Source organism: Neophocaena asiaeorientalis, unplaced genomic scaffold (assembly GCF_003031525.2).
Source record: "Neophocaena asiaeorientalis asiaeorientalis breed wild unplaced genomic scaffold, Neophocaena_asiaeorientalis_V1.1 scaffold85, whole genome shotgun sequence".
Taxonomy (NCBI): Eukaryota; Metazoa; Chordata; class Mammalia; order Artiodactyla; family Phocoenidae; genus Neophocaena; species Neophocaena asiaeorientalis.
The window spans coordinates 11,039,469-11,052,933 of NW_020174301.1; the positions used below are offsets into that span (position 1 = coordinate 11,039,469).

A 13,465-nucleotide genomic window follows, 5' to 3' on the forward strand; every position below is an offset into this window, starting at 1 on the left:
CCACGCACAGCAAGAGAGAACCAAAGCAGCCAAAAGTAAATAAATAAAATAAATTTATTAAAAAAAAATTATGTATAAATATATATAATTAAAATATTTAGGAAGAAACCTGGAAAGAAATATATCACCATGTTAACAGTCATCTTACTTGGGTTTAGAAATTTAAAAAAAGGACTTTCCTCCTCCTCTTTTTTTTTGTAGTGTTCTCTTTTCTCCAATTTTTCTAACACTAAACATAACTTTGTAATTTTTTTAAAAGCCACTAATTAAACAAAGAAAAATGCTTTTTTAAAAATTCAGGATCCTGAAACAGTATTCACAAATCATATAAAAGTCAATTTTACAGAGAAGAAAATTAAGACGTAGAGTGTTAAGGGACTTGTCAGAGACCAAGACCTGGTCAAAAGAAACTAATTTGATGAGAAAACAGTGATAGTGAGACCATATTATAATACAACTTCACTACATGTTTTCCAACTAAAAACAAAATTTACCTATTAAAAAAAAACTCTGAATGAGTCTAATAAACCAGTAACAAAAAACTAATTCCATAATTAGCCATCACTCTGTTGTTGCCTTAGAGAATTAATTTTCTTTGGCCAGGGAACGCGTCTTTTCTCAAATTTGTCCTGAGAGGCACAACAGCCTGTTGGTCAAGAGCACACACGCTGACATGGGCTACCTGAGGTGAGCTCTGTCACACCTGGCTAGATGACCTTGGGCAAGTTTCTTCGCCTGTACAAGAAAGATAATAACCAGTCCTAATGGTGGAGTTCCTAAGGATTAAATGTGTTAATGCATGTGCAGCTCATAAAACTATAGCCACTGTTCAATTAAGGGTCATCTATTTTTTGGTACAGATGAACCTATTTGCAGGGCAGGAATAGAGACACAGACGTAGAGAACAGACATGTGGACACGGCGGGGGGAAGGGGAGGGTGGGACGAATTGGGAGATTAGGACTGACATATATACACTACCATGCGTAAAATAGCTAGCGGGAACATGCTATAAAGCACAGGAAGCTCAGCTCGGTGCTCTGTGACGACCTAGATGGGTGGAATGGAGGGTGGAGGGGGAGGGATGTCCAAGAGGGAAGGGGGTGTAGGTATACATATAGCTGATTCACTTCATCGCACAGCAAAAACACAACATTGTAAAGCAATTACACTCCAATTAAAAAAAAGGGTCATCTATTTTTATTAGCTATTATATGTATCAGCAATACCTAAAACAATGTTTTATTTCACCTATCAACATCCCGTAAATAGTAATAAGGAAAAATACCTGCATTTCCTAACAGTTACTCAAATTACATTCCTACCAAAGTTTTAAAATTATGAACAAATTATAAAACTATCTAGAGTGAACTGAGAAACAACTTTTCAGTATTTTAATGAAAGACCACCTATGTCATCTTTACACTAATGAATTCACTGGACTAAGCAATCCTTACCGTGATTGTTTCACACTGTATTTATGTACTGTCACACTGCAAACTGCAATGGGCAGCAAATTAGGATTTCAGTTTATTTACGGGATACAGATTTCCCCAAATCAATAAATTGCTTCAGCAGAATGAAAACAGATCATCCGTATAAAATCAGTACACCTGGGACTTCGCTGGTGGCACAGTGGTTAAGAATCCGCCTGCCAATGCAGGGGACACGGGTTCGATCCCTGGTCCGGGAAGATCCCACATGCCGCAGAGCAACTAAGCCCATGCGCCACAACTACTGAGCCTGTGCTCTAGAGCTCGAAAGCCACAACTACTGAAGCCTGTGCGCCTAGAGCCCGTGCTCCGCAACAAGAGAAACCACCGCGATGAGATGCCCACGCACCGCAACAAAGAGTAGCCCCCGCTCTCCACAACTAGAGAAAGCCCACACAGCAACAAAGACCCAACGCAGCCAAAAATAAATAAATAAAATAAAAGTTAAAAAAAAGAAAGACTGAAAAAAAACTTAGAAATGTAAATAATGGATATTCAGCAACATTAAGGAATTTTACTTAGGTGCAATAACGGTATTGTGAATGTTTTTTAAAGTACTTAGTTTTTAGAGATGCATTCTGAAATACCGCATGATATAATGTCTGGAATTTGCTTCAATACAATACTGGAAGAGTAAGAATGGCCAATCATTTCAAAAAAAAACAAACAAACAAACAAACAAACAAGCTCATAGAAAAAGAGATCAGATTTGCGGTCAAGGGGGAGACTGGATGAAGGCAAGTCAACAAGAATAAATTTCCAGCTGTAAGATAAATATCACTACTTGAGATGTAATGTACAACACGATAAATATAATGAACACGGCCGTATGTTACAGATGAAAGCTGTTCAGAGAGTAAATCCTGAGTTCTCTTCGCAAGAAAAAAATTTTTTTCTATTTCTTTAATTTTGTACCCATCTGAGATGATGGATATTCACTAAACTTATTGTGAGAATCACTTCACGATGTAAGTCAGATCATTATGCCGTACACCTTAAACTTATACAGTGCCGTATGTCAATTATAACTCAATAAAACTAGAAGAAAAAAAAAGAGTGGACATCATGAGTCAGTAATTGTTTCAAATGAGGGAAGGGTACCTGGAAATTCATTACAATATTCAGGCTACATTTGTCTCTGAAATTCTCCAAAATGAAGGTTTTTCAAATTTTATAAACTATAAGTAATTTTTATAATAAAAAATAAAAATGGTAAACAAACTGACCGACCCTAATGCCCAAGAGAGTAAGAGTTGAAAGAAACGATCTAAACCATTCAAAATATTTTACTGGACTATTCTTATCAATTAGGATGAAATCTCGGACAAACAATTTAAATGCCATGAGAATTTTAGATTAAAAAAAAAAGGGCAGGCTTCCCTGGTGGCGCAGTGGTTGAGAGTCCGCCTGCCGATGCAGGGGACACGGGTTCGTGCCCCGGTCCGGGAAGATCCCACATGCCGCGGAGCGGCTGGGCCCGTGAGCCATGGCCGCTGAGCCTGCACGTCCGGAGCCTGTGCTCCGCAACGGGAGAGGCCACAACAGTGAGAGGCCCGCATACCACCAAAAAAAAAACTATTCAGTAAAAACACAAAGTTTTCTGTGCTTTAACACATGTAACTTATAATTTAAACAAAAAACTAAAATAATATTAAAAAATCTCTCCCTTGGATTATTTTGTATAAATAAATATAAGAACAAACTCAAGAATTGAAGAGTAACTATGCAAATTTACATTTAATGAAATAATTTTGAGTCATACATACGTGCACACATATATAATAAATCCATTTAATGCTGGATAAATTTTCTAAGCCAGTTCTTTTATAAGTGATAATACAGAAAGAAGTCTCACCTTACTAAAGGTGAGATTAAATATCAACATGTGGAAATTTTTTTTTTTTTTTTTTTGGCTGAGCAGCTTGCAGAATCTCAGTTCCCCAACCAGGGACTGAACCTGGGCCACGGCAATGAAAGCCTGGAATCCTAACCACTAGGCCCACCAAGGAACTCCCTGGAAATTTTTCTTTTTAATCTGAAAGTTTTCAAACTAAAATTAATTTTGATTGCATAAAGAAATCTAATGATAAAGTGAAGAATTTCACAATGTCTGTATTTCGAACATAATATCTAAAACTTACTTTGTCTCATTTAACACTAAAAATAAAAATGTTTAGCACCATACCCTCTCACGGACAAAAATTTCATTCTCAAACTGCTAATGCCTTAAGGTGGTAAAAAGAAATGGAACTCTTTTAAAATGTCTGTGTTAGGGGATAATAAGGCTATTATTTCAGGTTTTTTAAACAATTTGTTCACCTAAATCCAGGTAATAATAAGGTATATAAAACAGGGATCTATTTCACAGATTTCATGAGTAATTCACGTTTTTAGCTCATGAGAGCACCCAGGGATTACAATGTCTCAAGCACAAAGAAAATTATTTAATACGACTTTAATATGTCCTGATAACACACTTTCAATACCTGGCTGAGGAGCTGTATGCACTTTTACTGACTGTGACGGTTCACCAGAGTCCAACTTCTCTTCCATATCTTGTGACTGGATTAATTCATTAGATTCTTCCCTCTCTGAGCTCTTTCCTTTCTTCTTCTCTTCACTCTTTAAGCTCTCTTTGAGGTCATCATTGAGCGTTTTAAGGTCACACTGTATATCCAATTTATTTATTAATGCAAAGTCACTGGCAACGGCATCCTCCATGGTGGGCTCCATGGGCTCATCTATAAATCAAAACAGGTCAAAGTCCATCAGCCAGGCCATTTGACACAATTAAAATACACACAGGAAAAAGAAGCCCCCTTTTATCCAATGTGGCAGAGACGACTGCGTGTCCACCAGATCCATTCTCCCATCTTCCAGGGTCAGGGCTGCGGTTAAGACTGTGGCACCCCGGCAAGGGAGCGTGCCAGTCCCTTCACAAGGTGTAATCAAGCTCTCGCCAATGGAACAGAACCAAACTGACATGTTCAATTTTGCCTCACTTGTTTTAAAGGAAATTTGTAACCCTGAACTTCCACCCTTTCCCCTCCCCACTGGCTCAATTAGTAAAAAGCAGAGCAACCTTGAAAATCACATGTTGAAGAGAATCCCAGAATGGCGGGAGTGGGGAGGGGGGAGCAGGGCTGCAGGCCGACCTGGAACACCCACACTGGACTGTTATGTGAGGAAAGAAACAGACTTCTATCATTTTTTAGTCACTGCATTTTGCTGTCTCTTTGTTACAGCTGTTTAGTCTCTTACCCTAATGAGTACATCACTCCTATGAATTGAGTGCAGACATAAATAATTCAGAAGCCTACAACACGTCAAATAAAAAACCAAATGTAAAAGCTACATAAAAAAACAGGCAATCCTCAATTTACTAATGGACAGCATCCTCAAAACTTATCTAAGTATTAATTTTTGAAACTCAGAACATGATTCCTGGCTGCTGAAAAAAACTGCATAATGACTAACCACGAAAATCTGTTTAAGCTTTAAGGTTATATTACTGACAACACTAAACAGAGTTACACCAGAATTCTGATGTTTCCAGTATGACCCAGAGCCTTCTGGCCTCTTTGCTGCCAAGTCTGCTCCAAGGTGTCCTGAATTCTGCTCTGTTAAGCACAGTGCACGAGGGCAAAGAACAAACCTGTTTTGCTGGCCACTGTATCTCCAGTGCTTAAAAGAGGGACTAGAACATCGCAGGCATTCAAAACATACTTGGGGAATGAATTAACAAGCTAAGACAGGGCTGGGAGGCTCCCAGAGTTAGGCATTTCCTATGGCAGAAGTGAGAAAGAGCTCTAAGAATGGGTGGCATTCCCAATTCTTATGGTCATGTATTAGGTAGTGCCTATAGGAAAACATTAAAAAAAAACAAGGCAGCAAAAACACTGAAAAAGCAAAGTATCTGTAACCCAAGTTAATTAAATGTTACTAATGATCTTTTAGGAAATCCACTCACAATTCAGAATTCATCTGAAAATAAGAGACAACTTCAGGCAATATAATTTACTAAAAACCTTACTCAAACATGGAAACTCTGAGCTTCACTCAGCATTGCGATTACGCAATCTTGTGTGAGTTGCAGATAAGCATCTATTTCTCCAGAGACAGTATCACTTTCTACTTCTTCATAAGGATATTATTAGGATCAAATAAAATTAAGAGTTCTCGAAGAATTGTGAAAACTAAAATTTCAATAAACTCCAGGAAATCACATCCTTAAAATGGTCCTTTCCTCTTCCCAAGCCAGACCTTCCCTGGCATATATTCCCCATATACTTGATTTGGGGGCCAGCGGTAACAGTAACAGCAGTGCTAAGAGCAGTCATCATCACATCAGAGTAAGAGTAGTACCTGATTGTATTGGACCTCCTTCCCCTATCTAAGAAATGACTGAAAGTGAGAACCTTGGAAAGAAACATCTATTTGAGGTAAACAGTTTTTAGACCCCCATCTCATCTTACCCTCACAATTTCCTTTTGAAATTTCCCCTTTAGCCAGAAATTTCAACATTTTTTTCAAAACCTTCTTGTGAGATTTTGATGGCTGAAACTGTAAAGGTCGGCACCTAGGAAAGCAAAATAAATATTTAAAAAGTGAACTCAAACTGTGAAGAAATAAAATCAGTTCTGAATAATAGGACAGGGTTTAATGTAGCCTCTAATCCCACCCCAAATCTCACAAAAATACAGTTAAAGGACTATAAAAAAAAAAGACATAAACCACTAGGAAAAAAAATAATGGGAGAAATGCTGGAAGCTAGAAAGCAGATGTACAAGTGATAACTGACTTAGCAGACCAAAGAAAAGTTGAATCCTAAGCCAAAAGTGGGAAAAGCCAAAAAAATATCCAATTTTCTCTAATTACCCCTAAAAGTCTCAGGGATTGGCCATACCTGATACCCTGGGAGATGAGGGTGAAAATAGGAAGATCCCTTGAAAGTCTGTTTTGGAAGCGATTTATATATCTGATACTCTCCCCCACTCTGCACATATGACTCTCTACACAACCAGCAGAAAACTGAAAACTTTTCAGAAAAGGGAAAAATAAGGCCTCTTACTTGAGGGATACAGGCACAGCTGAAAGGAATGGAAGTGTACTGCAGACAGTAAGCGTAAACGGAAGTATACATGCTGAATGCTGAGACCTCCAAGACCCACTTCTCCAACCCAGCCCCAGAACATCAGTAGATAATACTTTTTTTCCAGAATGTGATCAGAACTAAAAATACTGACCTCAGAGATTCTCCCAAAGAACAGGCTAGCCAGATCACCCTACTTAAAGCCCACAGTAAACGAGACCCACCAGGGTACATAAAATTTCCAATGGGACACTGGAAGGTTGGAATCACCAGACACTTGAGGAGGGCCTCTAAAACAAAGATAGGTGCCAAAAACCTGGAGAAAGTAACTTGGAGGATAGAGACATACAGTATACAGGAAGAAGGGAATCTCAAAAAATTTAAGAGTCCAAGAACAAAAATCCCTCTTAGGAGTAAAAATATAATAATAAGATATAATAAGAAGAAATTAAAAGTTAAATAGAAGACAGAAGACTTGGAAAATAAAGGTGAGGAAATCTCCCAAAAGACGTGGAAAACTGAAGAGAAAAAAAAAAAAATTAGAGTACCACTCTAAAAGTTCCAGACACCCATCTTTTCTCCTTATTGTACCAGTCCTTTGACCAATTATGTAAGAGAAAGGATTCTTAACCAGGAAGCAGTGAATTATTCAAAGTCAGTGATCACCCTAAAACTAATATGTTAGATGTTACATTATTTTTGTCTATACAGCTCCGTCTTGTTTTGTTTTGCTGCAGAGAGGATCTGCAACCGTCAAATTCTCAAAACAGTCTACAACCCCAAAACAAGTTAAGAGTAATTAAGGAAAAAAAAAAAAAAAGAGTAATTAAGGGAGACAGCTGTGGGGACATGCCAAGCATGATGGACACAACTGTGTTTGTGTTTTTATCTAGAGTATACATACACATTGAAACTGCAGACATATGCCTCACAATGCTAACGTACCTTCCCTATTTTCTACCAGAAGAAGGGGAAGAGGGAGGGGAAGAGGAGGACCTGCATAATCAGAGAAGGGAAAAATCCTCCCATGTTAGGGCAGAGTAAGGGGGGCACAGGGGAAACACAAAATATTAAGAAAAATCAAGCAAACACTCTGTAGGAAAACAGACTTTTAGTTCGAGTTTTCCAGTGAAGAAAACTAGACTCTGAACAGATGCAGATTAAGTGTCAGCCCTCCTCCCCCTTATACAGGATCCTGTGGCATTGCCTGAATGAAACAACTGTTGTCAAGTAACACACCAGAGAACTGCAAAGCCATAAGCTAAACTGATAAAAATTTGATATCTAAAACTAATTTAAGTATTTGCCAACATTCTCCCAATATTTCACGTATTATTGACTAGATTACTAAATAGTGTATTTTTTATACCATATTTATATCGAAACCAAACAGTATTATTAACAGCTATTGATCGGCACATGAATATAGTATGAGTACGTAGAAAAAAACTTGTTTGCTTTTCTTTATGAAGAATGTCTACCTAGACAGAAATAGACACTTTAAAAAGCAAGAGTCTACTAAAAAATTACACAATCTTCATATTAATAGAATATATTATATTAATCAAAATTCTTACCTTATTGTGTACTGAGGACAACATGTTTGATTCATGACAGGTTTGTACACATATTTCCCACTTCTAAAATTATAAAATAGTTTTGTTAAGTTTGTACACATTTCTCATATGTAGCAAAGTCGATTAGTACAGGAGTACAAAATTAATTAGGGTAAAAATCTAATCAACAGTGTAAAAACATTTAGGTTTAGTTACTTTTCATAAGCTAAATGATCTTGCAACGTGGGTATACCAAGGACCAGAGTCCAGGTTTTTCTCTTCTGAACGTTTACATATGTACTCCATGGTTAATCACCTCAATTACCCTCTCACCTGCACCTGCAGCCCCTTCCATGCCTCGATCCACCACCCACCCTCAACAGCAAAAGGGCAGTCAGAGAAAACTGCCCAGGATGCTGTGGGACTGATGTGTGCCGTTGCCTATGACATCCACACTTGGGGGTTCCATGGGCACCAGCACGATGAACCCCCAAACCAATCTCATCCTTTCCATGCCTTCTGGATCTCAGTTAATGCAGAGTCATACATTTACGAGCTGAATTCTGTCCAGATTTAAATGTGCCCTAATCCAATCTGACTGGTATCCTTATCAGAAAAGGAAATTGTACACAAAAAGGAACAATAAACAAAACACTAGGGCTGCACACACAAAGAGAAAGGACCATGTGAGGACACAAGAAGGCAGCCAGGTGCAAACCAAGGAGAGAGGCCTCAGGAAAAACCAAAGCGGTAGAGACCTGGATTTCGGACTTCTGGCCTCCAGAACTGTGAGGAAATAAACTTCTCTTGCTCAAGCCGCCCAATTTGTGGTATGTTGTCACGGCAGCCCTAGCAAACACACATGAGTTCAGTTCCCGAGCCGAAAACCTGGGAGTTCTCCTAGACTCTTCCCTCTAGTGCACCTCCATATCCTGCCAGTAAGCGATCTACTTCCAAAATGCCTCAAAAATGTGTCTTATGATCCACCCAATCCACCTCCTGATACACAGTCACTGCTACTGACCATGACAGCGGTCCTCACCACCTCACACATGGACACCGCAATAATCTCTGGAACTAATGGTCCTGCCTTCAGAATCACCCGCTCAGACACCTCTCTGCTATCTGAATGATCATGTCCAAATCACAAATTCCATCCCTTTTCTCTCTGACATAAAAGCCTTCAATAGCTCCCCCGTACCGTTAAAAAACGCCACAAAATCTCCTTATCACGGCACACGAAGTTTTTCAACATCTGGCCTATATCTATCTTCATTTTGGGCCCCATTATTACGTTTAAGGAAAGCTGTGAAGTTTCATTTACTGTGCTCAATCCCATGACTTCTGGGGAGTACTGGCACAGGGCACTTCATACTGCTCATACTTACGTAAGGAACCTTACCTAATAGTTATTCTCAAATCATCTACATAAAAATAGCTGCCAAAAAACCTCAGCTATCAAAGGCAATGTGTGGACCTTAAGGGAATCCTGATTCAAATAAACCAACTATAAAAAAGAATTTTTTGAGACGAGAAAATCTAATCAAAACTAGGTAACTGGGCTTCCCTGGTGGCGCAGTGGTTGAGAATCTGCCTGCCAATGCAGGGGACGCGGGTTCAAGCCCTGGTCTGGGAAGATCCCACATGCCGCGGAGCAGCTGGGCCCGTGAGCCACAACTACTGAGCCTGTGCGTCTGGAGCCTGTGCTCCGCAACGGGAGGCCACAACAGTGAGAGGCCCCCGCACTGCGATGAAGAGTGGCCCCTGCTTGCCACAACTAGAGAAAGCCCTCGACTAGGTAACTGGTGACATCAAATAATTATTATTAAATTTGGAAAGTATGGTAATGATATTGTGGAGATGTTAAGAAAGAAAATCCTTCTTAGAAACACATACTTAATACAGGTATAATGACATGATATCTGCAATTTGGTTTAAATAATCTTGTGGGAGGAGGGGAAGGGGGGAGTATCTTACTCTGCTGGAGCTGCTATAACAAAATGCCATAGAGGGGACTTCCCTGGTGGTCCAGTGGTTAAGACTTCGCTTTCCAATGCAGGGGGTGTGGGTTCGATCCCTGGTCAGGGAGCTAAGATCCCACATGCCTTAGGGCCAAAACAACAAAACACTAAACAAGAGCAATATTGTAACAAATTCAATAAAGACTTAAAAAAAAATACCATAGACTGAGTGACTTATAAACAACAGAAATTTATTCCTCATAGTTTTGGAGGGTGGGAAGTCCAAGATCAAGGCACCAGCAGATTTAATGTAGGATGAAGACAAGCTTCCTGGTTCATCTTTTCTGTGTCCTCACATAGCATAAGGGGCAAGGGAGCTCTCTGTGGTCTCTTTTATAGGGGCACTAGAATCCCATTCATAATCCCATCCATCGTCATGACCTAATCACCTCCCAAAGGCCCTACCTCAAAATACCATAAACTGGGAGTTAGGATTTAACATATGAACTTTGGGGACAGGACACAACATTCAGTCCATCGAAAGGAGCAAGGAAAATTGATGAAACAAGATTGGCAAAATGTTAACAACTGTTGAAGCTTGGTGATAGGTATGTGAGGTTCATTATAACATTCTCTCTACATTTGTGAAATTTTCCTAATAAACACCCTTAAAAGGAGAAAAATATCTCTACACACAAAATATAATAAAAATTTTCTTAAACCTCTTTCCAACAACAAGAAAACATTTTAAAGGCAAATAATATTTTTCAATTATAAGAAGAACCTGAGTAATTTCAGAAGTATCTTTGGGACTTCCCTGGTGGCACAGTGGTTAAGAATCCACCTGCCAAGGAAGGGGACACGGGTTCGAGCCCCGGTCTGGGAATATCCCACATGCCGCGGAGCAATTAAGCCCGTGTACCACAACTACTGAAGGCCGCGCACCTAGAGCCCGTGCTCTGCGACAAGAGAAGCCACGGCAAGGAGAAGCCCGCGCACTGCAACGAAGACTAGACCCCGCTCACCGCAACTAGAGAAAGCCTACGTGCGGAAATGAAGACCCAGCACAGCCATGAATGAATGAATGAATGAATAAATAAATAAATAAATAAATTTTTTTTTTTTAAGAAGTATCTTTGTATTAAGGACCTTTACCTTCGCCATCCTCGGTCTATGAGATCCTGATAATCCTGTACAGTCATGGAATGTGCCCACATGCCTGAAAAATAAGTGCCATGTTAATTACAGCAGGTGGAACTTTTTACTTTTTTAAATCCAAAGCATTATCTTTAAAATATGAAAACTGAAGCAAAAAAAAAAAATCCAGCTCATATTGGAGAAATGAAAGTCTGCACATACTTCATACTTGTTAGTTTGACACAATACATAACACAAATGAAATACATGATGTATTTACCTAAAGTTTAAAAATCAAGCACACAAAGTGTTCACATGCAATTCAGGATTAGTCAACAGTCTCTATGACATCATAAATTTAGGTCCTCACTGCAATCAAATTACATCACACCTTTAAGTCATAATAATATCCCCAATAATTTAATAACCTGGTCTCTTTAGAAGAATTAGAAAGCAAATGTTTTCTTGTGCATATAAATTCTGATTTTTATTTCTTTACACCATAGTCTTACACACTGAACAGAAGTATACATACAGCAATATTCCTTTTAAGTATAAAAACTGAAAGTAATCCAAATGCCTAGGAACAGAAAATTGATTACAGGGACTATGATGTTATCAATATGATGAAATAATTATGCAACCATGAAAACAATGAAGACTATGAGAAAACACTGAACTAATGGTAAAGAAAAGTGAATTTTATTCTTGTGAACAGTAAACTGCATCAGCAGTATCTAAAGATAAAGATAGGCTTGATAGAGCAGGGCGTAATGAGAAAAGCACAGGCATGTGTACAACAGAAATGTCCAGAAGCCTGGTGGACACCCATTAACACCCAGTTACTCCATGAGGTTCAATTTCCTCATCTGTAAAATAGGAATAGTAAAACCTACCTACCCAACAGGTGGGGTGCCCTATAGTAAAGATTATTATTAAAATCGAGATGACAGAAATTTACAGTTATCTAAGTGAAAGGGTTGAAAGTAGGTTTTTTCCACAGAACTTAGAAAACATCTATATTAATCGATTTTCTCTTACTAAAATTACTAGAAAAATAATTAAGGACCTAATATTAATTTTAGACATGTTTAATATAAAGTATTTGTTACATACATATTATAATCACAATACTAAGATTCTGAAAGAGAGAAGGGAAAAATCTCTAATACCCTAAGGCAACCACTGTCACCATTTGGGTTTTTCTCCTCCCGGAGCTGTAACCGTGTCACATATGTTATTTGCATCCTGCTTATGTTCTCCGTTTAACCCAAGACTCTGTTTTTTCACGTTAACTCATCTTCATCCCCGTCACTAATGACTGCGTTATACTACACTCTACCCCTGCTCACCCACAAGATGCACCTAATAAACACTTTTAATTAACGAGTAAACGGTCACACCATAATCGCCCAAACAATTCCCCTACGGTAGGACATACATTTTTTTTAATACGGAAACCACCCCGATTTACATCTTCATAGACATCCCATTTTCCACAATGCTAGATTATTCTTTAAAATAAGTTTCTACTTTTGCCAAAACAAGACACGGCAGGAAATAAACATGATGTTCTGTTTACAAACAAGAAATCTTCCGAAAGAAAACTGAATCATGGGGGGAAGGGTACTGTAGGCTGGCTTTGTCGTCGTCATCGAGGTGGGTGGAGAAATGACACGGCACCCAAACACCTGGTAAAATTTTCAAGCACCTCGGTACCAACAGGGCCCCTCGCCAGCAGCGACTACGGTTACTAATTTCTTCTATATTCTTCCAGAGACATTTAATCCACGGATGTCCGCGCACGTGTGTTTTCCACACACACCGTTTTCTACACCAATAGCACCACCCGACACTCACTGTCCTGCACCCCGCGTTTTGCCCTGACCCTCGGAGACACCCTCACAGCAGCATCAGAACTTACAGGTCAGCCCCCGTAACCGACCGCAGGCGTGCCACCAGGTACTTAACCGTCTCCTAGTGATGATGGACACCTATTTCCACACTTGGCTACTGCGAGATAATAATTATTTCGCACGTCCGAGCACCTGTGCGAAGAATGAGCATCTAGAAGCTTCCCTACTCAATCAAAGGTGAGGTCCGTTTTTAATTCCTAAAGCCACTGCACTCAGGGGGAGCCGCGTTCCGCACTCGCTCCACGAGACAGCAGCCGGGCAGGGGCTGGGCGCGTCCCTCCAGCCAGTCGGCCCGGGGCGCCGCGACCCCC

General features: G+C 39.4%; 1 protein-coding gene across 5 annotated transcripts in view; it reads right to left on the bottom strand.

Annotated features, from left to right (window-relative positions):
* Positions 1–13,465, bottom strand: part of ATE1 (arginyltransferase 1) — a 157,889-nt gene that overhangs the window by 142,726 nt on the left and 1,698 nt on the right. For all 5 annotated transcript variants that reach the window (XR_003004634.1, XM_024755921.1, XM_024755918.1 and 2 more), the window contains exons 2-5: positions 11,257–11,320; positions 8,162–8,224; positions 5,968–6,071; positions 3,979–4,233 (exon numbers count right to left, since the gene is read on the bottom strand). Coding sequence is in view for 4 of the 5 variants with exons in the window: in XM_024755921.1 (XP_024611689.1) it covers positions 3,979–4,233; positions 5,968–6,071; positions 8,162–8,224; positions 11,257–11,320 (486 nt within the window). In the remaining variant the exon portion in view is untranslated. The remainder of the gene's footprint in view (positions 1–3,978; positions 4,234–5,967; positions 6,072–8,161; positions 8,225–11,256; positions 11,321–13,465) is intronic.